The sequence below is a fragment of the Pithys albifrons genome, chromosome 11, assembly GCF_047495875.1.
Source record: "Pithys albifrons albifrons isolate INPA30051 chromosome 11, PitAlb_v1, whole genome shotgun sequence".
Taxonomy (NCBI): Eukaryota; Metazoa; Chordata; class Aves; order Passeriformes; family Thamnophilidae; genus Pithys; species Pithys albifrons.
The window spans coordinates 1,259,556-1,280,466 of record NC_092468.1 but is presented as its reverse complement, the minus strand read 5'-3'; the positions used below and the strand labels follow the sequence as shown (position 1 = coordinate 1,280,466).

General features: G+C 47.0%; 1 protein-coding gene across 9 annotated transcripts in view; it reads left to right on the top strand.

Moving 5' to 3' along the window:
* The first annotated feature begins 4,867 nt into the window (after window positions 1–4,867).
* The window catches only part of GIGYF2 (GRB10 interacting GYF protein 2), a 73,033-nt gene continuing 56,989 nt past the window's right edge, over window positions 4,868–20,911 (top strand). For 6 of the 9 annotated variants that reach the window (XM_071566972.1, XM_071566971.1, XM_071566973.1 and 3 more), the window contains exons 1-3: window positions 4,869–4,961; window positions 16,458–16,538; window positions 19,037–19,166. In XM_071566972.1, coding sequence (XP_071423073.1) covers window positions 16,498–16,538; window positions 19,037–19,166 — 171 coding nt within the window. In that variant the 5' untranslated portion in view covers window positions 4,869–4,961; window positions 16,458–16,497. Of the gene's footprint in view, window positions 4,962–5,317; window positions 5,487–5,788; window positions 5,816–16,457; window positions 16,539–19,036; window positions 19,167–20,911 lie in introns of all 9 variants that reach the window. The other 3 variants (XM_071566966.1, XM_071566967.1, XM_071566969.1) reach the window with 3 other exon arrangements.

The window sequence follows — 20,911 nt, the reverse complement described above, 5'->3', positions numbered from 1 at the left end:
AAAGGAAAAAATACATGGACATCTGAAAATGCGTCCAAGCATCTTGTTTCTGCTGTAGCTGATCTGCTGAGCTTTGCTGGCATGGGCAGGCTGGGCAGGGGCTCAGGAGGAGGCGAGCCCTGTGCCAGGCCAGCAGTGACAGGCGAGGACGTGGATGTTCCAGCCCAAGTGGCTCTGCTCTGTGCCCGGCAGCCCTTGGTCCCACAGGTCAGGTGACATCAGGGTGATGGTTCCTTACCCTATTCCTGCAGGAAACTCACCCCACTGCTGCTCTTCATTCTCCTTCTTTCTTGTTTTCCTGCACAGCACAGCAGGCACTGCTGACTCTGCTGCTTTGCATGTGCAGCTGGGTGAGGAACCCAGGGCTGGGGAAGGAGAGCATGGAAAAAAGCCTTCCAGTGGTTTTACTTCAACACAATTGACTCAAGTCCAGCTGACAAGTTTCAATAAGGAAATGAGCATTGTCTGTGGGTAGTTTTTGTTCAATTCAAATAGGTATTGTTGGCTGGGGCCTTCATTTGGTGCAGTGAATAGGAAGTGCTTTTGGATGTACATTTGTAGTTGCAGCAATGTGCATTTTGAAATTAGGTTTGCAAAAACTGACATTGGGAAATTAATTGCTTTCTAAATTGTTCTGATTTGCTGGCAACTATTGAATTGGATAACAGTGTCATTAGGCTATGCAGAAATACTAGGAAGAAATTGTCTAGCTGTGTCTCCCACCTAATACCATGTGACAATACCTAATTGTATTTACCTATAAGTAATATATTACAATCCTTGATGCTCTGTCCTTTTTTGCCTGATGTCACCACAGTTGGCTCTCAGAGGTCCTGGCAATCCCAGCTCTCTTTAGTGATACCTGCTGGTACATCAGTCCGTGTCTGGAGCTCCTGACAACCCCCAAGTGACTGAAGCCCATGATGGCAAGTAGGGGAGTTTGATGAAAAGCCTGTTGCACTTACGGGTCTTTCTCAGAAGGGACAAAGATTTGCTTCAAGTAATTAATCTCCTAGAATGGGAACTCCAGGAAATCCTTGGTCCCTGACGGTGTTTTGTTTAACATTTCCCAGAGCAGAAGTACAGTAGAGGAGTCACCAGCACTTCAGCCAGCATGAAGGGTGGGTTCAGCCCAGATCACAGTGGATTTGTCAAGGATGCTCCTGTCAAATCCATTGCCACTGGCTGCAGGGGACAGCCTGTGGGGGCAGGAAGTGTCCTCTAAAGAGCTCAGTGTGAACACAGTGGAGAGAAAGGGTGTGATCAGGCTCTTCCTGGCTCAGGGTTCAGCGTTTATCTGTGAGGATTAAGGTGATATTTTAACATTTTAACCTTCTGGGAGTATCCATATAAATCCCTTGTAAGATGGAATTGGAGTAACTGGAGTGCATGGTTGTTGCATTGCAAACTCAGCTTGCCACTTGTGGGAAAGACATCTAAAAGTAATTGAGTGTTGCAGAAGTAGCAGCTTGTTTGTGGTATTCTGTCTTTCAGCATAAGCCACCTGAGGTGACAGATGCATTGAAGTGACTGACTTTCAAAACTGCAGTTGGATGTTTGCCTGCTTTGCTGCTGCTTTCATTATTTTTAGGGATGTGACAAATGAGGACATGGAAAACAGAGGCTGCTGAGAAGACATTGACTTCCCAGACAAAATCCCTGTTATTTTAACAAACAGGGGAGCCCTTTTTCCAAATAACAAAGTATAGGGGGGCAAGAAAAACGTGACAAACACATCTTTCTGGGCTGCTTTATGACCCTTATTTATCATTTCAGAGCTGTGCTCTGTATTTGTAGCTCCACTACTGTACCCAGTGGGGCAGGCTCTTGCCTCTGAGATGGTTGGGAGGAAACCATGGGTGGATAAGGAAAGTTTTCAGTTTCCTAGGAATGCTGCTTCCCTGCACTTGGATCTTTAATAGTGAGGATGAATTGGCACAGTAATCTAGCTCTCTGAAGTACATCGTGCCCTTGGTACCCAGACTGGCTGCTGAGGTGATTTCACACCTACACATTGTCAGCTGAAGTTTGTAATTGAGCCATGCAGGAATTTTACTGCACGGGTACAGTTGTGAATTTTCATGAGATTCTCCTCATTCTGCTTGAATGAGCATTGTGAAGGATTTCAGATGCATCTGCTATTACCAAAAGATTGTCATCTGAGTTTCCTTGAGGTATTTTGCAGAAATGTCAAGTTCTGCAGATGAGGTATGTTTCAGTTGCTCTCTTTTTGATTTTTTTTGTCTCAGTAATATAATGTTTGTTCTAACTGAGATAAAAAAATTGCCACAAGTGCTAAACATATCCCATCTCAGAGAAAGGTTGTCTTAGAGCATGTGAAAATATTTTTGAGTGCTCAAACTCACATTTGATAAATAGAATAACAAGGCACAGCTGTTTCTGCAGTGAAATTGGAAGTTTTTACTGACAGCTTGAAATGCAGTTCTGCCCCTCCCTCCCCCATTATCAGCATTGGCTCAAGCTGTGTGACAACAACCAGGGGGACCGAATGCAGTTTGTCACAGGCCAGCCCTTTTCTAGGGAACTTTGCTTTTCCATACCAGCCTCCTAAAGCAGCAATTCCATTCTGAGATTTTGGACAAGGTAGTTCTATGTTGCTCTCAGCTAAAAATAAGCCCCAAGAATTACAGACTTTCAACCCATTAGCTCAGAAGAATCACTTGTGTTCACTGTTGCATCATTTTTGGCTGGTGTTCAGTGCACAATGACAAGTATTTATTCACCTAGAATAGGAGGGAGAAAGCTCCATGGGTTGTGGCTGACATGAGGATTGCAGTGAAACTGTTTCAGCTGAAAGCAGTTGTACCTTCAGCAGTGCGTAACAGCCGAGAATAGTTTTTTAGGCTGAAGGAACCACATGGGGCTATTCTGCATCATGTACTAATATGGGTTTGGGGACTAAAAATAAACTGGTATTTTTAGCTGAAAAAAGTTCGCCCTCAGTTCCTGATTTTTCCATCAGGAAGAGTCAAAACACGTGTCATGTACCGCCCTTTGTGCGGCGGCAGCGCCGGGGTGGCTCCCGCAGCGCGGGGCACAGCGCGGGGCACAGCGCGGTGGGCGCTCCGCTCCGGGTGGACCCGAACCCCCTCGGTCACGGCACGGACCGGCCGGGCCACACCGCGGGGTGGGCGGGGACAGGGCGGGAGGGGACAGAGCACGGTGACAGAGCTACAGACAGAGCCACAGAATGACAGAGCGCAGTGACAGCGCTACAGACAGACAGAGCCACAGACAGCACAGAGCACGGAGTGACAGAGCCACGGACAGATCCACAGACAGAGCCACAGAGAGACAGAGCCCAGACTGCCAGCACAGAGTGACAGGGCCACAGAGTGAGAGAACCACAGACTGACAGAGCCATTCAGGCTGGAAAAGTCCTGCCAGCCCATGGAGCCCACTCTGTGCCCGATGCCCGCCTTGTCCCCCAGCCCAGAGCTCTGAGTGCCACGGCCAGTCCTGCCTTGGGCACCTCCAGGGCTGGGCACTCCAAACCTCCCTGGGCAGCCCCTTCCAAGGCCTGACCACCCTTTCCAGGCAGAAATTCCTGCTGCTGTTCCCCCTGCCCCTGTCCCGGCCCAGCCTGAGGCCGCGCCCTCTCCTTCTGTCCCTGTTCCTGGAGCAGAGCCAGAAGGTCCCCCCTGAGCCTCCTTTTCTCCAGGCTGAGCCCTCCCAGCTCCCTCAGCCCCCCCAGCCGCTCCAACCCCTGCCCAGGCTCCGTTCCCTGCCCTGCACACGCTGCAGCCCCGCAGTGTCTCCTCTGTGAGGGCCCAGACGGGGCAGGGCCTGAAGGCCGCGGGGCTCGGGCTGTGGCGCGGAGCGGTGAGGCAGAGCGGGGGCGCGGCCCCCCATGTCCCTGTCCCCGCTGTGTGCCCCCCTGTCCCTGCCTGTGTCCCCTGTGCCCAACCCCCGCCGTCCCTCCCCTGCCCCCCCGTGTCCCTGTCCCCGCTGTGTGCCCCCCTGCCCCTGCCTGTGTCCCCTGTGCCCAACCCCCGCCGTCCCTCCCCTGCCCCCCCATGTCCCTGTCCCCCCTGTGTGCCCCCCTGCCCCTGCCTGTGTCCCCTGTGCCCCCGTCCCCCTCTTCCGCTCCTGTCCCCATCTGTGCCCCTGTGTTCCCTCCTGTCCCCCCAACCCTCTATCTGCTTGTCCCCCCTGATGCCCCCTTGTGCCCCCTCCTGTCCCTCTCTGTCTCCCTTATGCCCCCCTTCCCCCTGTCCCCCCCATTCCCGTCCCCCCATCCCCCTCCTGTCCCCCCCATCCCCGTCCCCCCATCCCCCTCCTGTCCCCTCCATTCCCGTCCCCCCATTCCCGTCCCCCCATCCCCCTCCTGTCCACCTCTTCCCGTCCCCCCCATCCCCCTCCTGTCCCCCCCATCCCCGTCCCCCCATCCCCCTCCTGTCCCCTCCATCCCCCCATCCCCCTCCTGTCCCCCCCATCCCGTCCCCCCATCCCCCTCCTGTCCCCTCCATCCCCGTCCCCCCATTCCCGTCCCCCCATCCCCCTCCTGTCCACCCCATTCCCGTCCCCCCCATCCCCCTCCTGTCCCCATTCCTGTCCCCCCATCCCCCTCCTGTCCCCTCCATCCCCCCATCCCCCTCCTGTCCCCATTCCTGTCCCCCCATCCCCCTCCTGTCCACCCCATTCCCGTCCCCCCATCCCCCTCCTGTCCCCCCCGTCCCCCCATCCCCCTCCTGTCCCCCCCGTCCCCCCATTCCCCTCCTGTCCCCCCGTTCCCCCATCCCCGGTAGGGGGCGCTGCAGACCCGCCCCGGTGACGTCACGCGCGGGGGGGCGGTGCCGCCGCTCATCCGGGTCCCGCGGCGGGGCCGGGGGGCGTGGCCCGGCGCTCACGTGACGCTGCGTGGCGGCGCACCCGCCATCTTGTGTTGTTGGGCTGAGGAGCCGCCGCGGCCGTGAGGGACTCTCCGCCCGGGAGCGCAGGTAACCCGTCCCGCCGCCGCCCGGCCCCGCCGCCGCCGCCGCTCCGCCCGCCCCCCGCGCGCCCCGCCCGCCGCCACCCCTGCCGCCGGCCCCGCCCGCCGCGGGGGCAGCAGCCCCGAGGCGCCCCGCGGCCTAACCGTGAGGCGAGGCCGCCCGGGGGGGGCGCGCCCGGAGGGCCCCCTGCGCTGCCCATGGGCTTGTGCGGGGCTCGGGGGGCTGCGGCGAGCGGGCCCTGCGCTCCACAGGCGGCTCCTCGGCGCCTGTCAGGCGGCGGCGGGGCGGCCGCGGCTCCCTCACGCCCCGCGGGGCCGTCTCCCCTCGCACTGACCCTTGTGAACTCGCTCGTCCCCTCCCAGCCCAGCGGCAGCCCCGCACTGAGCACGCCCGGCCCTGTCAGGTGGCCCGGGCCGGGGAAGGAGCGAGCTCCGAGCCCTCGCAGGGCCGCAGGGTGCGGGAGCAGCGCTGACCGGCACGGTGTGACTGGACGGGCCTTGGCAGGCCGAAGAGAGCATCGATCAGCATTGTGTACGTTTGGTATTGATCCAAGACAAGCGGTTTCAGTGTCAACAGAGCAGTTTCCGCTCTTTCAGTTCTGTGTGGTTGCACTTTGAAGTGGGAAAAGGTGTAGGCCAAAAGGAGGTGCTGCCAAGTAGTGCTTCTGGAATAAAATCCTGCATTTCCCCCTGTAATGTTCAGTCAGCGTTCATGGTGTGCTGCCCGTACTCTGAGTCTTCCTAAGTGCCTGGTTGCTTGGGTGGGCGGGGAAAGGATTCTGAATTCTGATTATATTCTAACTTCTTCCTGCTCATTCTATTTTCTTGCTTCAGGAGCTGACTTGGGCAAGTTCCTGGAAAGTACGTGTAATTTTTTTTCCTTTTCCCATAACGCTGCTGGTTGCTTTTGTTCTTAAGAAACTCTTTAATAAACACAAATTAATCTGCCGCTTTGTGAATGGAACATTTGGTTGATGTACATTGTGATAATTTGGAATCCTTGTAAACGAAATTGGTTGCAGTTGTCACCAACAAAAGCTTTGTTTTGGTATTTTTAAGCTCTTGTTATTGGGTGTTGGCTGCAATAGACAGTAAGTGCATCACTGCTATGAGGTGTTGGTTTTCCTGCCATTCACTTGAATGGGCGTCCGTGGAACAGTTGGCTGGTGCTGCGGTGAAAGTGTGTCCTAATCGATGCCGGGTGTGCCCGCAGAAATGTTGGAGTGTCCCTCGCACCTGCTCTGCTCCCCAGGTTCCTGCAGTTCTGCAGGTCCAGCCCCTGGCACCACCTGCGGGTCGAGGTTAATTTCTCACTGAACGTGTGATTTTTTAAAAAAACAAAGGTTGGGTTTACTAGTCAGCTGCGTTAAGGAGAAGGCAAAGGTTTATCCCTGGAAGTTGGATGTCACCTCCTGTGTTGAGTCTTTGCCGACCCCTTTAAGTGCCTGACAATATTGTGTGTAAATCCTGGGATCTGATGATTTTAGGGCTGCTCAGGCTCTCCCAGCCCTGGATACGGGAACATTCATGGGGGCACCTGCTCTCTGTCTTTCTCTCAGGGCCTTTTCTGGCTGGTTTCTCGAGCCTGTCTTTAAAGTGAGAGCATAGAACTAAATGCAAAGTAGTCCCGTGGCAGGAATGATTTGTTTCTCAGGGTGCTTACAAAAAAATTTGATACCACAGTGAAAACTTGGACTCTTGGAGATCCTTTTAATTACAGGTGTTGGTGTTGAGGTAAAATATCCTCAGGTGCTCCTATTAGCATTTTTTCCTGCCCTTTTAAAACATACAGAAAATTAAAAGTATAATCTTTATGATGATGTAAGTGAAAAAATTGCTTGTAAATAGATGGTTGAGGGCTTTGCAATTAATTTTTTCCTTACTACTTCTGGATTGAGAAGGAAACTCGGTGTGTAAAGGGGGGAGTGCTGGGAAGGTTTGGGGGGTGTTTGTGAGGACTTGAGACTGAACAGCATCTCTGCTAAGGCCAGTTGTGTGAATGAAACTGTCACAAACAGTTCAGGATCTGTAGGCACTTTGTTGAAATGAAACCAGCCCTGGATGTCAGTCCCACGAACACCTGGCTGGGGCAGCGGCCGGGCCGGAGGGCTCTGCTGGGCCCTGTCCGTGCTGACAGATCGCTCTGTTTGCAGCGGACAGTGACGGATGGAGGTGGGCGGGCACCTGGGCCGGGGGCTGTGCCTTCCCCTCTGCCCTCTCCTAAAGTAATTCAGGCCTCCAACTCTTCGTTTACTTATTTATTTGAAGTACTAACAATATGGAATTTGATTCTGCCTGCTTTTGTCTGATCTTGTAAGGTCAAGGAACTGTCAGATATATGTTGTTCTTTTATTGAGGTCTTTAAAATTCTTCCTTAGGGCTTTTTAAAGTATAGTATTAAATCTTCCCATAGTCTGATTCAGAAAAAAAATCCCTTTCCCAGCATTTTGCCTAGTTTTTCTGGTTTTATTTTTTTCCCTTCTCAGTGCTTCTGCTCAGAGATTTAGTGGAGATGAGCTATATTTTATTCGTGGTTATAGACAGAGCTGAGGGGCAGAGCAGTAAAGTTTCTGTTCACAGGCATAGAAGCACAGGCCTGCTCTGCCCTCTGCCTGCTTAGCTCACTAGAGAGTCTCTGGGTGCTGTGCTAAGGAGAAACCCATCTCTTGGTTACTGAGGAGTCGTTTGTGTTGAAAGGGACCTTTTTCTTTGTGTGGTTTTCTTATCAATTTATTTTAATTCGAGTGACGTTTGCAATCCTGGGTGTGTGAAATGCTGCAGGGGGTGGGGTTTGCTCTTATGGGAACAAAGTCAGTTTTCTGCCCAGCTGAGCCTTTCCTTTTCTCTCTTGCTCTCAACTCCTGAGCGTTTTTTTAGTTGCACGGATGATTTGGCTTGAAAATTGTCAGAACTGAGAAAACTTAGTAAGTTTACTCCAGGTGTGCCTGAATTCTGGATGGAAGTGAGAAGAACTGAGTGCTCTGAGTGAGAAGGTCTGTTCAACCCTGGCCCTCTTGTGGTTGGTGGAACTCTGTACAGAGACGTGCAACCACGTCCTTCATGGTGGGCATGTTCAGTACCATTATCTGTTCATGTTCAGCTCAGGTGGGGGTTGGAGCAGGCAGAGGTCTCTGCATTGCTCTGGCAGCAGCTGAGATTGCCACAGTGTGTTGGTTATAAACTGTGTCCACTTCTCTTGTTTTTGCAGAGGGAGGTCTGTCAGTCCATCTCCAAAGGTGATTGAACATTACTTGAATTTAGACACTGATGACTGGATGCTGTGTGGGAAACTGAGCTGCCATTGAAATCTTTATGTCCTCCTTGCTTTTTGTTTTAGTGGAAAGGATGCATGCAATTATTTTGATGCATCTGTGGTTTTTGGCAAGCGTGAAATCCAAGTGTGTGTTTTCAGGAGTGAGCTCTCCTGTAATCCTTAAAGCTTGGAATACACAGAACCTGGGTATGGAGACCCCAGGATTACAGAGAAAGGAGAGGAAATACCAGGGGCTGTGTAGAGCTTGTAGAGTCTGTAGGGCAGTGAGAAATTCTGATGGACATTTAGAGAATTGTTCAAAATACTGCCTTGTTGACAGTGCCTTTTTTGGGTCACTTACCATTTTTTGATTCCCTCAGCTGGTTATTAAGCCTGGGCATTATCATTTTCTCTCCTTTTGGCCAAATGTTTAAAAAAATCTAGGGAAGTATAGGATGATTAATTGATGGCATTAACAGTGGTTATTGTATATGTAGTTTATCATTATAAAGAGATAAACAAACTTACATATAACATGTTACAAAAACTGGCTAGAAAGTTATTTTTGTATTGTTAAATAGCTGTTATTCTGGTGGAAGTAGGCAGGATGCCTTGCACTTTGTGAAGGCAATTTTGGCCTACTGGAAACTTTGCCTTTTTATTCAATACAGAAATACTTTTTTCAAGTTGTGGTTACAATGAAGCACTTTAAAATTTTTTTTCCTTCTGTCACTGACAACAAATGTAAATATTTTGCATTCTGTTGATAGTATTTTGTGGTAAAGATACTGACTTGTGTGACTGGGAGATTGAGAGGCTGTGGATGTCCCTGAGCAGGTCAGTTTGGGTGGCAGCAGCCGCAGTCTGTGTGTGCTGGGTCAGTTCAGACTGGGAGGAAGAGAAGGAGAAAGTGGTGCTGGCCCCCGGCGATGGCTGGGTGAGGTTTGGGGATGATGGATGGGCGGCTGGACTCGTGTGCCAAGGAGCTGGGGTGGCTGGCAAGTCATGGGTGCAGAACTACTGATATTTCTGAGCCACGTGTGTTGGAATCTGAGGAGGGCTCAGTGGGATGAGCCTTTGGTGGTTGTCGGCTCCGGGCCCTGCTCGAACAGGGCTGACGTCAGTGTTAGACGGGGCTGATCGTGGAAGGAGCACATGGCAAGGACTTTCAGTAAAAGCACCTCATAACTTGACTTAATAAATTAGAGACCCAGTTAAACTACCGTTAAAAACAGTGGAAGCTTTTACAATAGGCTTAGTTAATGCTGAATCATCTGTATATGTCATTTTCTCTGTTACACTAAGCTTTAAAAGTACTGAGGCAGGATCAGGCTGACATCACAAGTCGATTTTAAAAGATGTGGTCCTTAGATCAAAACAGGTGAATCTCTTTAGCAATGTTAACACAAAGAGAAGAAAAGTGGTAAGCTATTAATAACTGTTGTAGTTTGTATATAGTAACAAACTACCTTCTGCCTCCCTGGCTGATGAACATGTGAGATCTGATACACATTGTAATTCTTTCTTTTAGGATGCTTTGTCAGACACACTGTCCGTATTGAATGTGTTTTTCCTGAAATGTAGGAAACCTTAAGAAGGGATGGGTGGAGAGAATTTCCACAAAGCCCATCGAAGCTGCTTATGTAAAAGCAAACCCCCAGGACCCCACAACAAGCCAGATTTGTTAATTCGGTGAGTGTGGTGTGAACCTGTTCTTGGGCTGCACCACGTGAGGGAGGTGCTGCAGCACCTCCGTGCGTGCCTTTGGTTTCATTCACAGAGCCTGGCTGTTGGGCTCTCTGGGGAGCAGGTAAGCAGCCCAGGCATCCTGATCCCCCACATCTTGTGGAATGGCACAGACTAAAAATTATTGTAAATGTTACTAAAACTACCAGCAAGTTTTTGATGTACAAGGTACACAGATGTGGAAGTGATTTTTCAGCTGGAAAACGAGTGCTGGCGGCATTTGGGATAGGATTTGGAATGAGAAGTGTTTGTGTCTGAGCCAGTGGCAAAGCCAAGGGTGTGGCTCCCTGACCGTGCTCGGAGCTCCGGCGCTGGTGTCTGCGTTTGGCTGGAGACTGGGAATGAAGGTGGAGGTGACGGTGCTTCCTGAGGGAGGCTGGGAGCGTTCCTGTGTCCGTGTGCGGGGACAGCGAGGAGTGGACAGGTCCCCAACCCACCTGCACCTACCGGGTGCACAGCAGGAGGCAGGGAAGGAGAACATCCCGAGTTGTGTTGTTTAATGTTCCCTTACTTTCTTGGGTTTGGTTAGGTGTGTGGGTCTCCTCAGTCTCTTGTGCCATCCTATCCCAGAAGGGATTCAGTGCCTGCCTGTGTCCTCCTTGGCGGGAGTGCAGCATTTGGGAGCTGCTCCGTGAGCTTCGGGTGGGTCTGTGTGGAGCGAGTGGAGCTGCCCTTTGAGGGGGTAGTCATGGGCAATTTTTGACCAGGAACTGCTGAGAAATTGAAACACTTTTGCAATGGTTTGAGACAGGAAGGTTGTAAGACTTGAGGAGATCTAAAAGCGTTAAGATTAATAATAGAGGGATAGTTTCTGGAGAATAGTTTGGACATTGCTCCCTAAGGAAAACCTTCTTGGTATATGGGTAGATGGGCTTTGCACTGCGTTTATCAGGGATGTTTGGGAAGCCAGAAGGGACTCCTCTGACTTGTCTGGCATCTTCTGTAATGTCACTACAGATTTTTTTTCTCTGATTTTCTGTTTGAACTAGAACATACTTTTCAGAAAATAACTTAGTGTTGACCTGAGAAAACTTTGTTGTTTATCCCCACATGTCTTGCTTCAGTTCCTTCACCGAATAAACTTCGGTCTTCAGCCTTTTTTACCTGCAGGGATCATTTAAAGACTGAGCAAAATACGTATTTTTTTCTCAAAGCTCAGTAAATAGAGCTTCAGTATGTTGTTGGTGTTTTTTCTCCTCACTGTCAGGCATACCTGTCATGTTCTGTGGATTTTTGTACACCTGTTTTATCAGCTCTTTCGCCTCTTGCAACAGACCAGGACACACTATCCCTTCAGTGACAAAATTTAGTGTATATTTACTGTTTCCTTATTCCTGTATTAAGTGTTTTCTGTCAATTCTTCTAGTCAGTGTCGTGTGTATGTTCCTTTTCAGCTGACTGATGTCATAAATCTTGGCTTGGTTTCAGGACTGTGTGTTTCCAGAAGAGTCTTGCATTTTTTGTATATCACCTGCGTTTTCTGCTGGTGAGTGTTTTGACTTGGCCTTGTTCAGGGCAACCTGCTATGCTGGACTGAGGTGTTGGATAATTCATTGGCACCACTGATGGTGTGTCACTCCCATTACTCACCGTACCTGTGCTTTCAGCCTTAGGTTTTAGAAGTTTTGTGGGCCAGTGTTACAGACTTTGTAGGAGAAAGCTTCTTACCTTTTACTTGATTTTATGAATTTTACTCTTTCTGAGATGGGTGGTTTTATATTCTTTAGGAGAGAGGGTTAAAAGCAAAAATACCTTGTGATGATTTGAGACCTTTTGTGTGGTTTTGAATGATTTTGTCCTTTTCAGAATTCTGCTGAATTGAAATGTCCTGCTGAAGTTAAAATTTATTTCACCTACTTGCTCAAGCAATGAAATTTCTACTTTTACAAAAGTTTATTTTAATTGGCTGCCTTCCATAAATCCATGTTGCCTGGCCTTAATTATGTCAGTGCCCTTTAACCAGTGCTGTCTGCTTTAGCCAGTGATTCATATCAGACAGACAGGTGTGTAGCCACCTGAGTCATCCTGTTTACCACTGTGCTTAAAAGGTGGCTTGCATACAGTTATGGATCTTCTTTAATATTTCAGGAATTAGAGAAACTCAGCATTAATTATTCAGTCAGCCTGTTAATTTTTTTTAAGTGCAGCTCCTGGCACTGACATCAGGCAGCTCTCGTGGCTGCCTGTGGAATGTTTTCTTGCTTGTGGAAGGGGAAGTTTTAGTGCCTTGATGTAACGTTGCTGTGAATGGTGGAGCACTGCTGGTATATTCCTGTTGCATGTTTATTTAGGGAGAACCCAGTTCCTTGCACTTCAGTCTGCTCATGTCAGATTTCTCTTGTGTTCTTTGGTTCTCAAATTTTCAGCCCAATTCTAGGTTTAAGACTTGTTTCAAACCTACAGTAGCAACAGAACTACTTTGAAAGGAAAGGATGTTTTTCTTCCGAGACACTTCTGATCAAAGGGTAGACAATTTCAAAATAATGCAGGTGTGTACAGGAAGGGTCAGTGGTATACCTTTTTTTCCAAGGTTTAGTTTTCCAAAGTTGATAAAACCCCTAAGCCCACACCAGCCCAGAAGCAAAACATTGCAATGACAGTCCAAATCTTTAATTTCTTTTTTGTCTGTAGCATAGATTAGATGAGCAGACCTGAATGCAGCCACTGCAGACTCAGCTTGGAATGCTGAGAGTCAGTGTATCTCTCTCCAGAACAGCAGAACAGACAGATTGCTGTGTGGTACAAGCTGACAGAATTCTGTAATGGAAATGCAGGAATTTAACATTGCCTGAAAATCTTAACTCTGGTGCCTGTCAGTAAGGGATAAGCCTTAAAATGGCAATTTTGTGTGTATTCTGAGGTCGAGAAAGGTCTGGTACAACATGGTAGTTCAGGTCTTTCAAAGTCTCTGGAAACAGCTTTTTCCCTGGATATTTATTTGCTGGCTGTATATATGTTTTAAAATATCAGAGCTTGTGGGCAAAATGTGCCACAGTAATTACAGACCTCCAGCTGAAACATCTTTTGCATTTTAACACCCAAATCTGGCCAGCAGAATCCCATTCCAACTCGTGTCTGTAGCAGATGTTTCTGAGAGCTTTAATAGGTTTGTCAGGTACTAAACAGCAAGCTTGGAAAATAATTAAAAAACCTGCAAGCTTGGTAAAGTAACCATTTTCCCTGAGGTGAACCAGTGGAACGGGGGTTGCTGACAGGATCTTGTGCATCAGTGATATTGCCTGGTAATTGTGAGTGAAAGCCAGTTAAGGGCTTAATGTTACTGGATTACATTTTGTGTCTGCCCAGGGGGTGGACTTCTGATTTTCAAGGTGCTGACAAAATAAGAGGGTGTTTTCTCCCTTGCCAGTCCACAGGTTGATGTTGGGGTTGGTGTGATTGCTTCTCTTTTCTGCTCTGTGTGCCTGTGGCGGGTTGGTGGTGGTGCTGCAGGAAAATGGGGTCCCAGTTCAGCTGGGCACTGTCCCCGTGTCCTCTCTGCCCATCTCAAATCTGTGGCTGGGGATTCCTCCATCGATAACCTGTAATTTGTAGAAAACCTTAATTCAGAAAACCTGCAGTTCAGAAAGGGGCTTTTCCCTCATCAAATGACATCAGGGAGGAAATGTGAGCTATGTATTACTTTTGTGATTTGCCATCCTTGATTAATAAGGAGGCAGCCTTGATAAAAATGACCAAAATCAACATTTCACTTATTAATAATGAAGTTTAAAATGTAAGAAAATTACCTAGGTTGTAGAGATGTGGTGTATTCATGGCTTTTCCTTGGCCAAAATGACTAAACTCATGAGCTGATCATTCATTCTCCTCTCTTTATTCTTCATCCTTTTCCTTGCTCCACCCTGACTCTTTCCTCTTGTGATGTCAGGGCTGCCTTGTCCACGCCAACTTGCCTTTCCAGTTAGTGCAGCTTCTCTGGCACACCAGCCAGGTGTGCTATGCAGTCCCTGTCAGAGGTTCCTCTCCCAAGCTGGCTTCCATGCTCTCCCCTTTTCCATGCTTTGGGAACCAGGAGAAGCAGCACGTGGTTTCTGCTTTTCCTGTCTGGTCTGCTCTGACACGGCTCATTGTATTCCTGTGGCACACTTGCAGTTTTACCTGTCTTCAGTCTTTTCCCTATTCTGCCATCCCAAATCATTGCCTGTTTCCAGAGCGTCTGTTTTCCAAGGGTTTTTCTCTCAGCCTGTAGTTTCTTTTTCATGTGTGTTTTATTTCTGGGTAATGTTGCCTATTAAATTCACCTGTTAGAGATCGTTAAATCACCTGCACGTTTGTTTGAACTTGTAGAGAGGAAGTGGCACACCTGAATGCAATATAGAAGGTGGAGGAGAGCAGAGAGTTCTCAGAATGAAGTGTGGTGACCAAGTGGGGGTCAGGGAAAACCATTTTGCAGCTCACTGGGATGAGACTGGAAGGCTTTGAGTGTTGTTGTAGGTACTCAAGTGCTTCGGAGTCTGGTAGAGAAAGATGACGCAGCATCCTTGGTTTGTTGGGAAGGAAGTGCAGAGGCTGAAGAGGGTGGGGCCCAGTGGGTCTGACCCCAGTAAACAGCTCGATTCTTACTGGTTTTTAGGGCTGTATCCTTGTATCTGGTGCTTTTCAGCTGTGCTTTCATGGCCGTCTAACACGCAGTGCCAGCCTTTTTGGTATTGGTGACACTAAGCTGGCTTCAGTGTTGGTAGCTGAAGATCCCGGTTCCCTGGTGATCCGCATGGGTTGATCTGGAAACTCCCCACCCCTTCAGCAGCGGGACTGCAGGCGCTGGAGGGGCAGAGCCATCCAGTAAAGGCTACTGGGAGTTGTTTACAGGCTTGTCTCTGCCGGGGTGTGCAGGGTGGTTTGCCTGAATTGGCCTGCAGTGTTTGCAGGTGTGGCTGCTTTATGTCTTCTTTGGGTACCTCGCCTTGTATTTTGGTTGGACGAATAAGTGATACATGATGAACATTGTAATGAGCTGTCACTTGCTTCAAAAAGGCAACTCAAATCAGACTAAGATCCTCTCAAACTAGGCCTGCTGGTATTTTTGTATTGGCTTTTGGTGCAGCTGGTGGGGATAATTCCATTTCATTATATCGGGTTATTGTGAAAATCAAGATACTAAGATTCATATATAAATTACAATGTATATGGAATAAAGCAGATATGCCATGTAGTACAAGTTCATAGGCCAAACACTGGGGGGTAGGTTTAGGCTGCAGGGAGTTCTGTAACTCTTTGTAGACTTATGCCCAAAAGATTTTTGGGAAAATCTGCTCAAGCAGTTTGAGCATGTTTGGTTTTAGCTTGTTTTATCATTTTTTAGCTTTGAGGGTCTTGATTTATTTTCTTTAATTGTATGTCATTACTTTTGTAGCATGTGTATAATAAAAAATGTTTCCTTCGTTTGGTTTTGTCATGGTTTTGTCAGTAACCCTTTGCACATTTTGTTTTTATTTTTCATCACTTTTCCATGGGAAGTATAGGCAGACTCCTGAAGCTCCTTATTTAGTCCTTGGATCTGTTAAGGAATTGGGTTCTGATACAGCAAAGTTCCCTCCCTCCCATCTGTCTTTATGGGTTGTTCCAGTCTAATCAACCAGTGCCTGTAGGTAATGCTTCAAATCCTTTTTTCTTTGGGCTTTGCCTACAGTGTCTTTGCTTTTTTAAAGAAACAAACCACCTTCCTCTGCAGATTTGGATTTTGTTGCTGCTTGAAGGAAAGAACAACTGTATTTATTGCTGCAAAAGACACTTCTCCAGAACAGCCTGGGCGCTGGACTTGGCTCTGATAGACTTGGCTCTTCACAACCTTCCCCTGGTCTTGTTCCTTCCCCCTTGTGTGGCTTTATCTGCTCTTGGCCGTACACTCTGGATGTGCAGGAACTTGACCTGACCTTTGCTGGCTCTGCAGGACCTTGGCTGATGGGAATGAAAGTAGCTGAAGTCTTAAGTTAGGCTTTTTTTTTGTTGTCTAATAAAACTAAGGCCGAGAGGAATAGTGTCCATTGCCTGCAGATTTGTGGGGGATGCTGTACCATGGATGTGCTCAGGCTTTAGAAGGCTTGTTTTTCAAGAATGAGCAGTGGAAATTTCTTGAATACTCTGCCACTCAGCTGGCAAATCTGTCTTGCTGTAATTCTAGTAGGTTTTTATCCTCTTGTAATTGTCAGGAAGCAGCAATTCTGTTAATTAAGCATTACTGCTCCTACAGAAGAGGATTATACATCAAGTTCTCAGTGTTTGTACAAATTGTTTCCTCAGACGTACTGATTCAGTGTCCTGTTTGAGCTGTTAAAAGAGGGATTTAGGGATGAGATCTTGATGCAGTTGCTCCTATATTATATATTAATTGTGTTGGAGAACTGAAATGGATTTCCTAAAAGAAAAATTTCCATGTCAACTTTTTTTACTTCTTTGCATGGCCAAATGTGCTTTTGTATTGTGAATTAATTTATGGAGGACTGTATCAGTCCAGCTGTTCTCATAGTAAACATTTTTATTTTTCAGGTTCACACTTTCTAAAAAAGAGGAATAGAACAGGAAAAAAATGGCAGCAGAAACTCAGACACTTAACTTTGGGCCTGAATGGTAAGTGTTGTTGGGTTTGTGAGGCTCCAGAACCTTGTCTGAAATGAATTTCTGTTCTGTGGAACAGAATTGGTTGTGAGACTGAATGGGATGTGATGTCTTTGTTGTTCTGTCCTGCTGCACCTCAGTCCCTGGCCTGGTATTGAAAGCTGTATTGTTAAGATTAGTCTTCACTTTGTGAATTGGCATTGTGTATGAAATGAGTTGGGTTTCATGTTCTGTTAATGCATAATATTTACATTGCTACCAGGTATTTGAGGGAGGAATAATGCTTCTGATCTCAGAGGTATCTACAGAGTAAATGAAGATGTGCTTGTTTGGTATTTCCATGTGCTACATGATAATAAGGAAGTTCTTAAACTCTCCTCACTGGACTTAAATCTGTAGCTAAGCAAGGTTTTTCTTATCCCACTGTTCAAAAACCCTAAACCGTATATGGAACATGATGAAGGTGTTTCATGGTGTCCTGCATGTGTGCCCTGAGGAGTGTCAGGGCAGCTTTAAAGGGAATCCCTGACACATAACCCTGTCTGCTGTTGGGTTTTCCAGCTTGTCTGACAGGCATTGTCCTGGCTTTTGCTGAGGGATAATTGCACAGGTGTGATTATTCAGTATGTGTTCCACTTTGTTGGTGAAGTGTTGCTGACTCCAGTTACAGAAATCGTGGATCCTGTGGCTTCTGAAGAGGGAAGTGATCCTGGAGTGTTCAGCGGGGTGTGTGGGGTGGGTATAGGACAGACAATGGCTGCATAGCATGTGGTGAGACCTACTGGAGTAACATCTTCACTTTTGCTGACACTTCTCTGCACAATGTACAGAAATTGGAGGGTATTCAGCAAGGAAGTAAGACATGATTTGCGGCCTAGGAAACAATGAGAGCTCAGTCTGCTTTGTAAGATGGAAAGAAGGTTAAAGAATGACTCTATCACTATCTATAAATACACCCACCAGGAAGATATGCTGGAGTGCTCTTCAGTGTAAGAGACAGACATAATTAGATTCTTGATGGATGGAAGCCAAAGTTATATTAAAAAAAGGGAAGGGGGAAGACAACTCTAAAAAAAGCACTTATTTTAACAGTAGCTTGATTGCTGTGTCATAATGAGGGGACTTCAGTCCCTGTTTAGTTTTGGAAACCAGATTATATTCTGTATGGAAGCATGTATTATCCTTCAGTGAGTTACTGGATTGTTACAGGCATAATGGAATATAAGATTTATAATTACCTTTTGGGTTGCAGTATAGTCATGTCTGTCACGTAAGCTGCTGTATCACTTAGCAGTGAAACTCTGGGTCACGTTTGATCTGGACTAGACTTGAACATTGTACTGAGCCATCTAATCCTCAGAATAATTTTCCCCAGGCATGTTTTGTTTGGAAGTGGTATGTGAAGGAATTGCCACGGGGTGGCACCAAACTAAAAGAATAAGATCAACATTTGACTTGCAAATTACTTCTTCCTTTCTGTTTAAAGAACAATAAAACAAATCAAAGCATGCTTCAATAATTAGGTGAAAGGTGGCCTCTGAATCACTGCACAGTTTGGAGCACCTTCCTTTCCATGGGTTTTTTGATTGTTGAGATTTTACTGTTTTACTTGTGTAAGATGCACCTATTAAGGAGAATGTAGGAAAATGGTCAGGGTTTTGTTTCTTGACACGCACACTTCATACAAAATGAACAATCCTCAAACTGAAATATACAGAATATTTGGGTAGCTGAGGAAGTGGCTGTATAGAATGAGACTAATTCACCGGCAGAGTGGAAATAATACACAGTGGTAAGATGTTACCTGCACGAAGTTGAGTAACTTACCTGGGTGGGATGGGAACAAATGTAATACTGTATTTATCTGTTACCATAAGTTAGACAGCTGCTTGGAATGTCCCTGAAATAGTGGCACTATAGTTTGTACATACTTTTTATTGATACCCTAAGCTAAATGATACATGCAGTCTTAAAAAAAAGCCAATAATTTTACTTTTTGGCAAAGGGATTTGTAGTGAAGAAACATTCCAGATGCGCAGGAAAAAACTTCATTGAAAATTTACTGTGCTGTGTTGTTAAACTTTGTGAAACATCTGAGTAAACTCAATGTTGGCTGCACTGTCCCCAGCATGGTAAGAAATTTTCTTGTCAAAAAGAGGCTGATGTTGTGAATATCTGTGGAAGATGTACAACTGACTTGTGTGCAGCCAGTGTCAGTAGCTTAGGCAGGGCTTTAGGGGTGTAGCCAGTGTCCTATATGGTCAATGTAAGAGTTTCCTGGGCAAGTTCAGTTTCTTGATGTGCTCATGGGAATGCTTTTTCTTCCTTTCCTGGCTGTGGATAAAATGAGGGAGGCTCTTGCACTCTCTTGTGGAAGGTTCAGTTATGCAGTCAAGCTGTCAGTGTCTTTGCTGTCAGTGTTGTTTGTCCCGGCTGTGCCCATGTGTGGGTGTCGGGGGCACAGCTGAGGGCGCCTCTCAGCTCGGTTCCCGTGGCTTGTCTCGTTCCAGGCTGCGAGCTCTGTCCAGTGGCGGGAGCGTCACGTCCCCTCCGCTGTCTCCGGCCTTGCCAAAGTACAAACTAGCAGACTATCGCTATGGGAGAGAAGAAATGTTGGCACTTTTTCTAAAGGATAATAAGGTGAGCATGAAGAGGAAGAAGGCCTGAGTGCATCTCTCTAATGAGTCCTGAGATGAGGAATGGTTGTTTGCATTTCATGATTGTGGACAGAGAAATAATGTATCCTTTGGCATCTCAGACTGAAGAGGTCTGATTTGGGTGGTGGGTGTGTGTTTGTACTTATTTGAATCCACTTGTACTGCATTCATTATGTTTGATTCTTTTTTTGCCACTTTAGGGGTAACTTCTTGTACCCTGGAGAACAAAAAACCTGATTGCCATATTCAGTCCCACTGTCACAGATGACTGAGGGTTTAAGTCTCCTTGCAGCTGTGCAGATTTGCTTGCCTCAGTAGGATTTTATTTTATGTAGTGCATAATAATTATTTGATTCAGCTACAAAGGCAGTAAATCATATTAGCAGATCATCTGAAATAGGCATCCACATTTATTCCAAATTAAGGCAGTTCATTTTAGCAGGTAACTGGCCCAGTGAGAGCAGTCCTCAGGTAGTTCACTTGTGTGGGAATCAGGAACCAGGCACAAGGAATGCATAAGAACAGTGTAGAAAGTCAAGAACTTCCTTCTTGGTTTCACTTCAAAAGATGATGTAAAAATTCAGAGATCCTTTCAGGCAAATGATTCCTGCTTTCTGCATTTGTAAACATCGGGTTTTTCTGCCGCTGGTGACAGAGGTTAGTTTATTGTTGCATCAGCTCACAGTGACTTGGAAATCTGAATTCTTCCCAGAGTCTCGCCCTTGGGGGTGAGGGAGGGGTTGCAAGAGATGGTGTCCAGTTGTGCCCTGAGCTTGGCATAGAGATGGGCACGCTCGGCTCTGTGTTCCTCCCCTGCCATGGCTGTACTGAGATTCTCTCACAGTGCTGGAGCCCTGCACTGCTTACCCGTGGCTTCAAGGGCATCGAGTGTCAGGGGGGTTTCTGAGTCTGTTAAGTGTGTTATAGTTTAAAGCCACGCTTTAACATGCAGGGATGAGGGATGTCCTGCTCTGCTTCAGGGGACTGTGATTTAAGCCTTGACGCTATGCTGGAATAAGTCAGTGAGTCAGAGGTTGCTTTTGGGAGTTACTGTGTGGTAGATCAGATGGTGCTGAGGCCTCTACAGTTGTGACTGATTCAGAACAACCCTGGAATGTCCTGTGCTACAGGAGGTTCTCTGACCCTTATGAATGGTCCAAAAGAGTATTTTCTCCCTGTGTGTTTGCCAGAAAGACATTATTATTAAAGTATGTCTTGCTTTTGATACCCACGTGTTTCCACGGTGCTGAGTAATCCCAGTTACGAGGACTGAGAGGATTCCTGACGTGGTTCTACTTAACTACTCAGTGTGGTGTTTCTAAGCTGTGTCTTGTACCCTGTCCTGTTTCACTGGGTCATCTTCAATCTTTGCTGGCTGAAGATGAGACAAAGTTGCCTCTCTGATTAAAAGATACACTAATTGAAAGCAGGAGGACTTCTAACATGTCCCCCCCCCCCAAAAAAAAAAAGTCTTTAGTATTATGAACTAAGTATTTTTGAAACAGTTTTCTGTTGGCGTAGAGCTCACTTGGCTGTAACTGCAGCTTCTTGTCCACATTCTCAAGGTCACATCTGCTGATGGAGCTTCTGATTCAAAATCAGTGTTAAAATTTATTCTGATTTAAATCATCAGTGTTCTCTGGTTAATCTATACATACATTTTCATTTACTTGGTTATTTTGTTTGTGGGATTTTTTTTCCCTGTTTTCCTCTCCTGGTTGGTTGTAA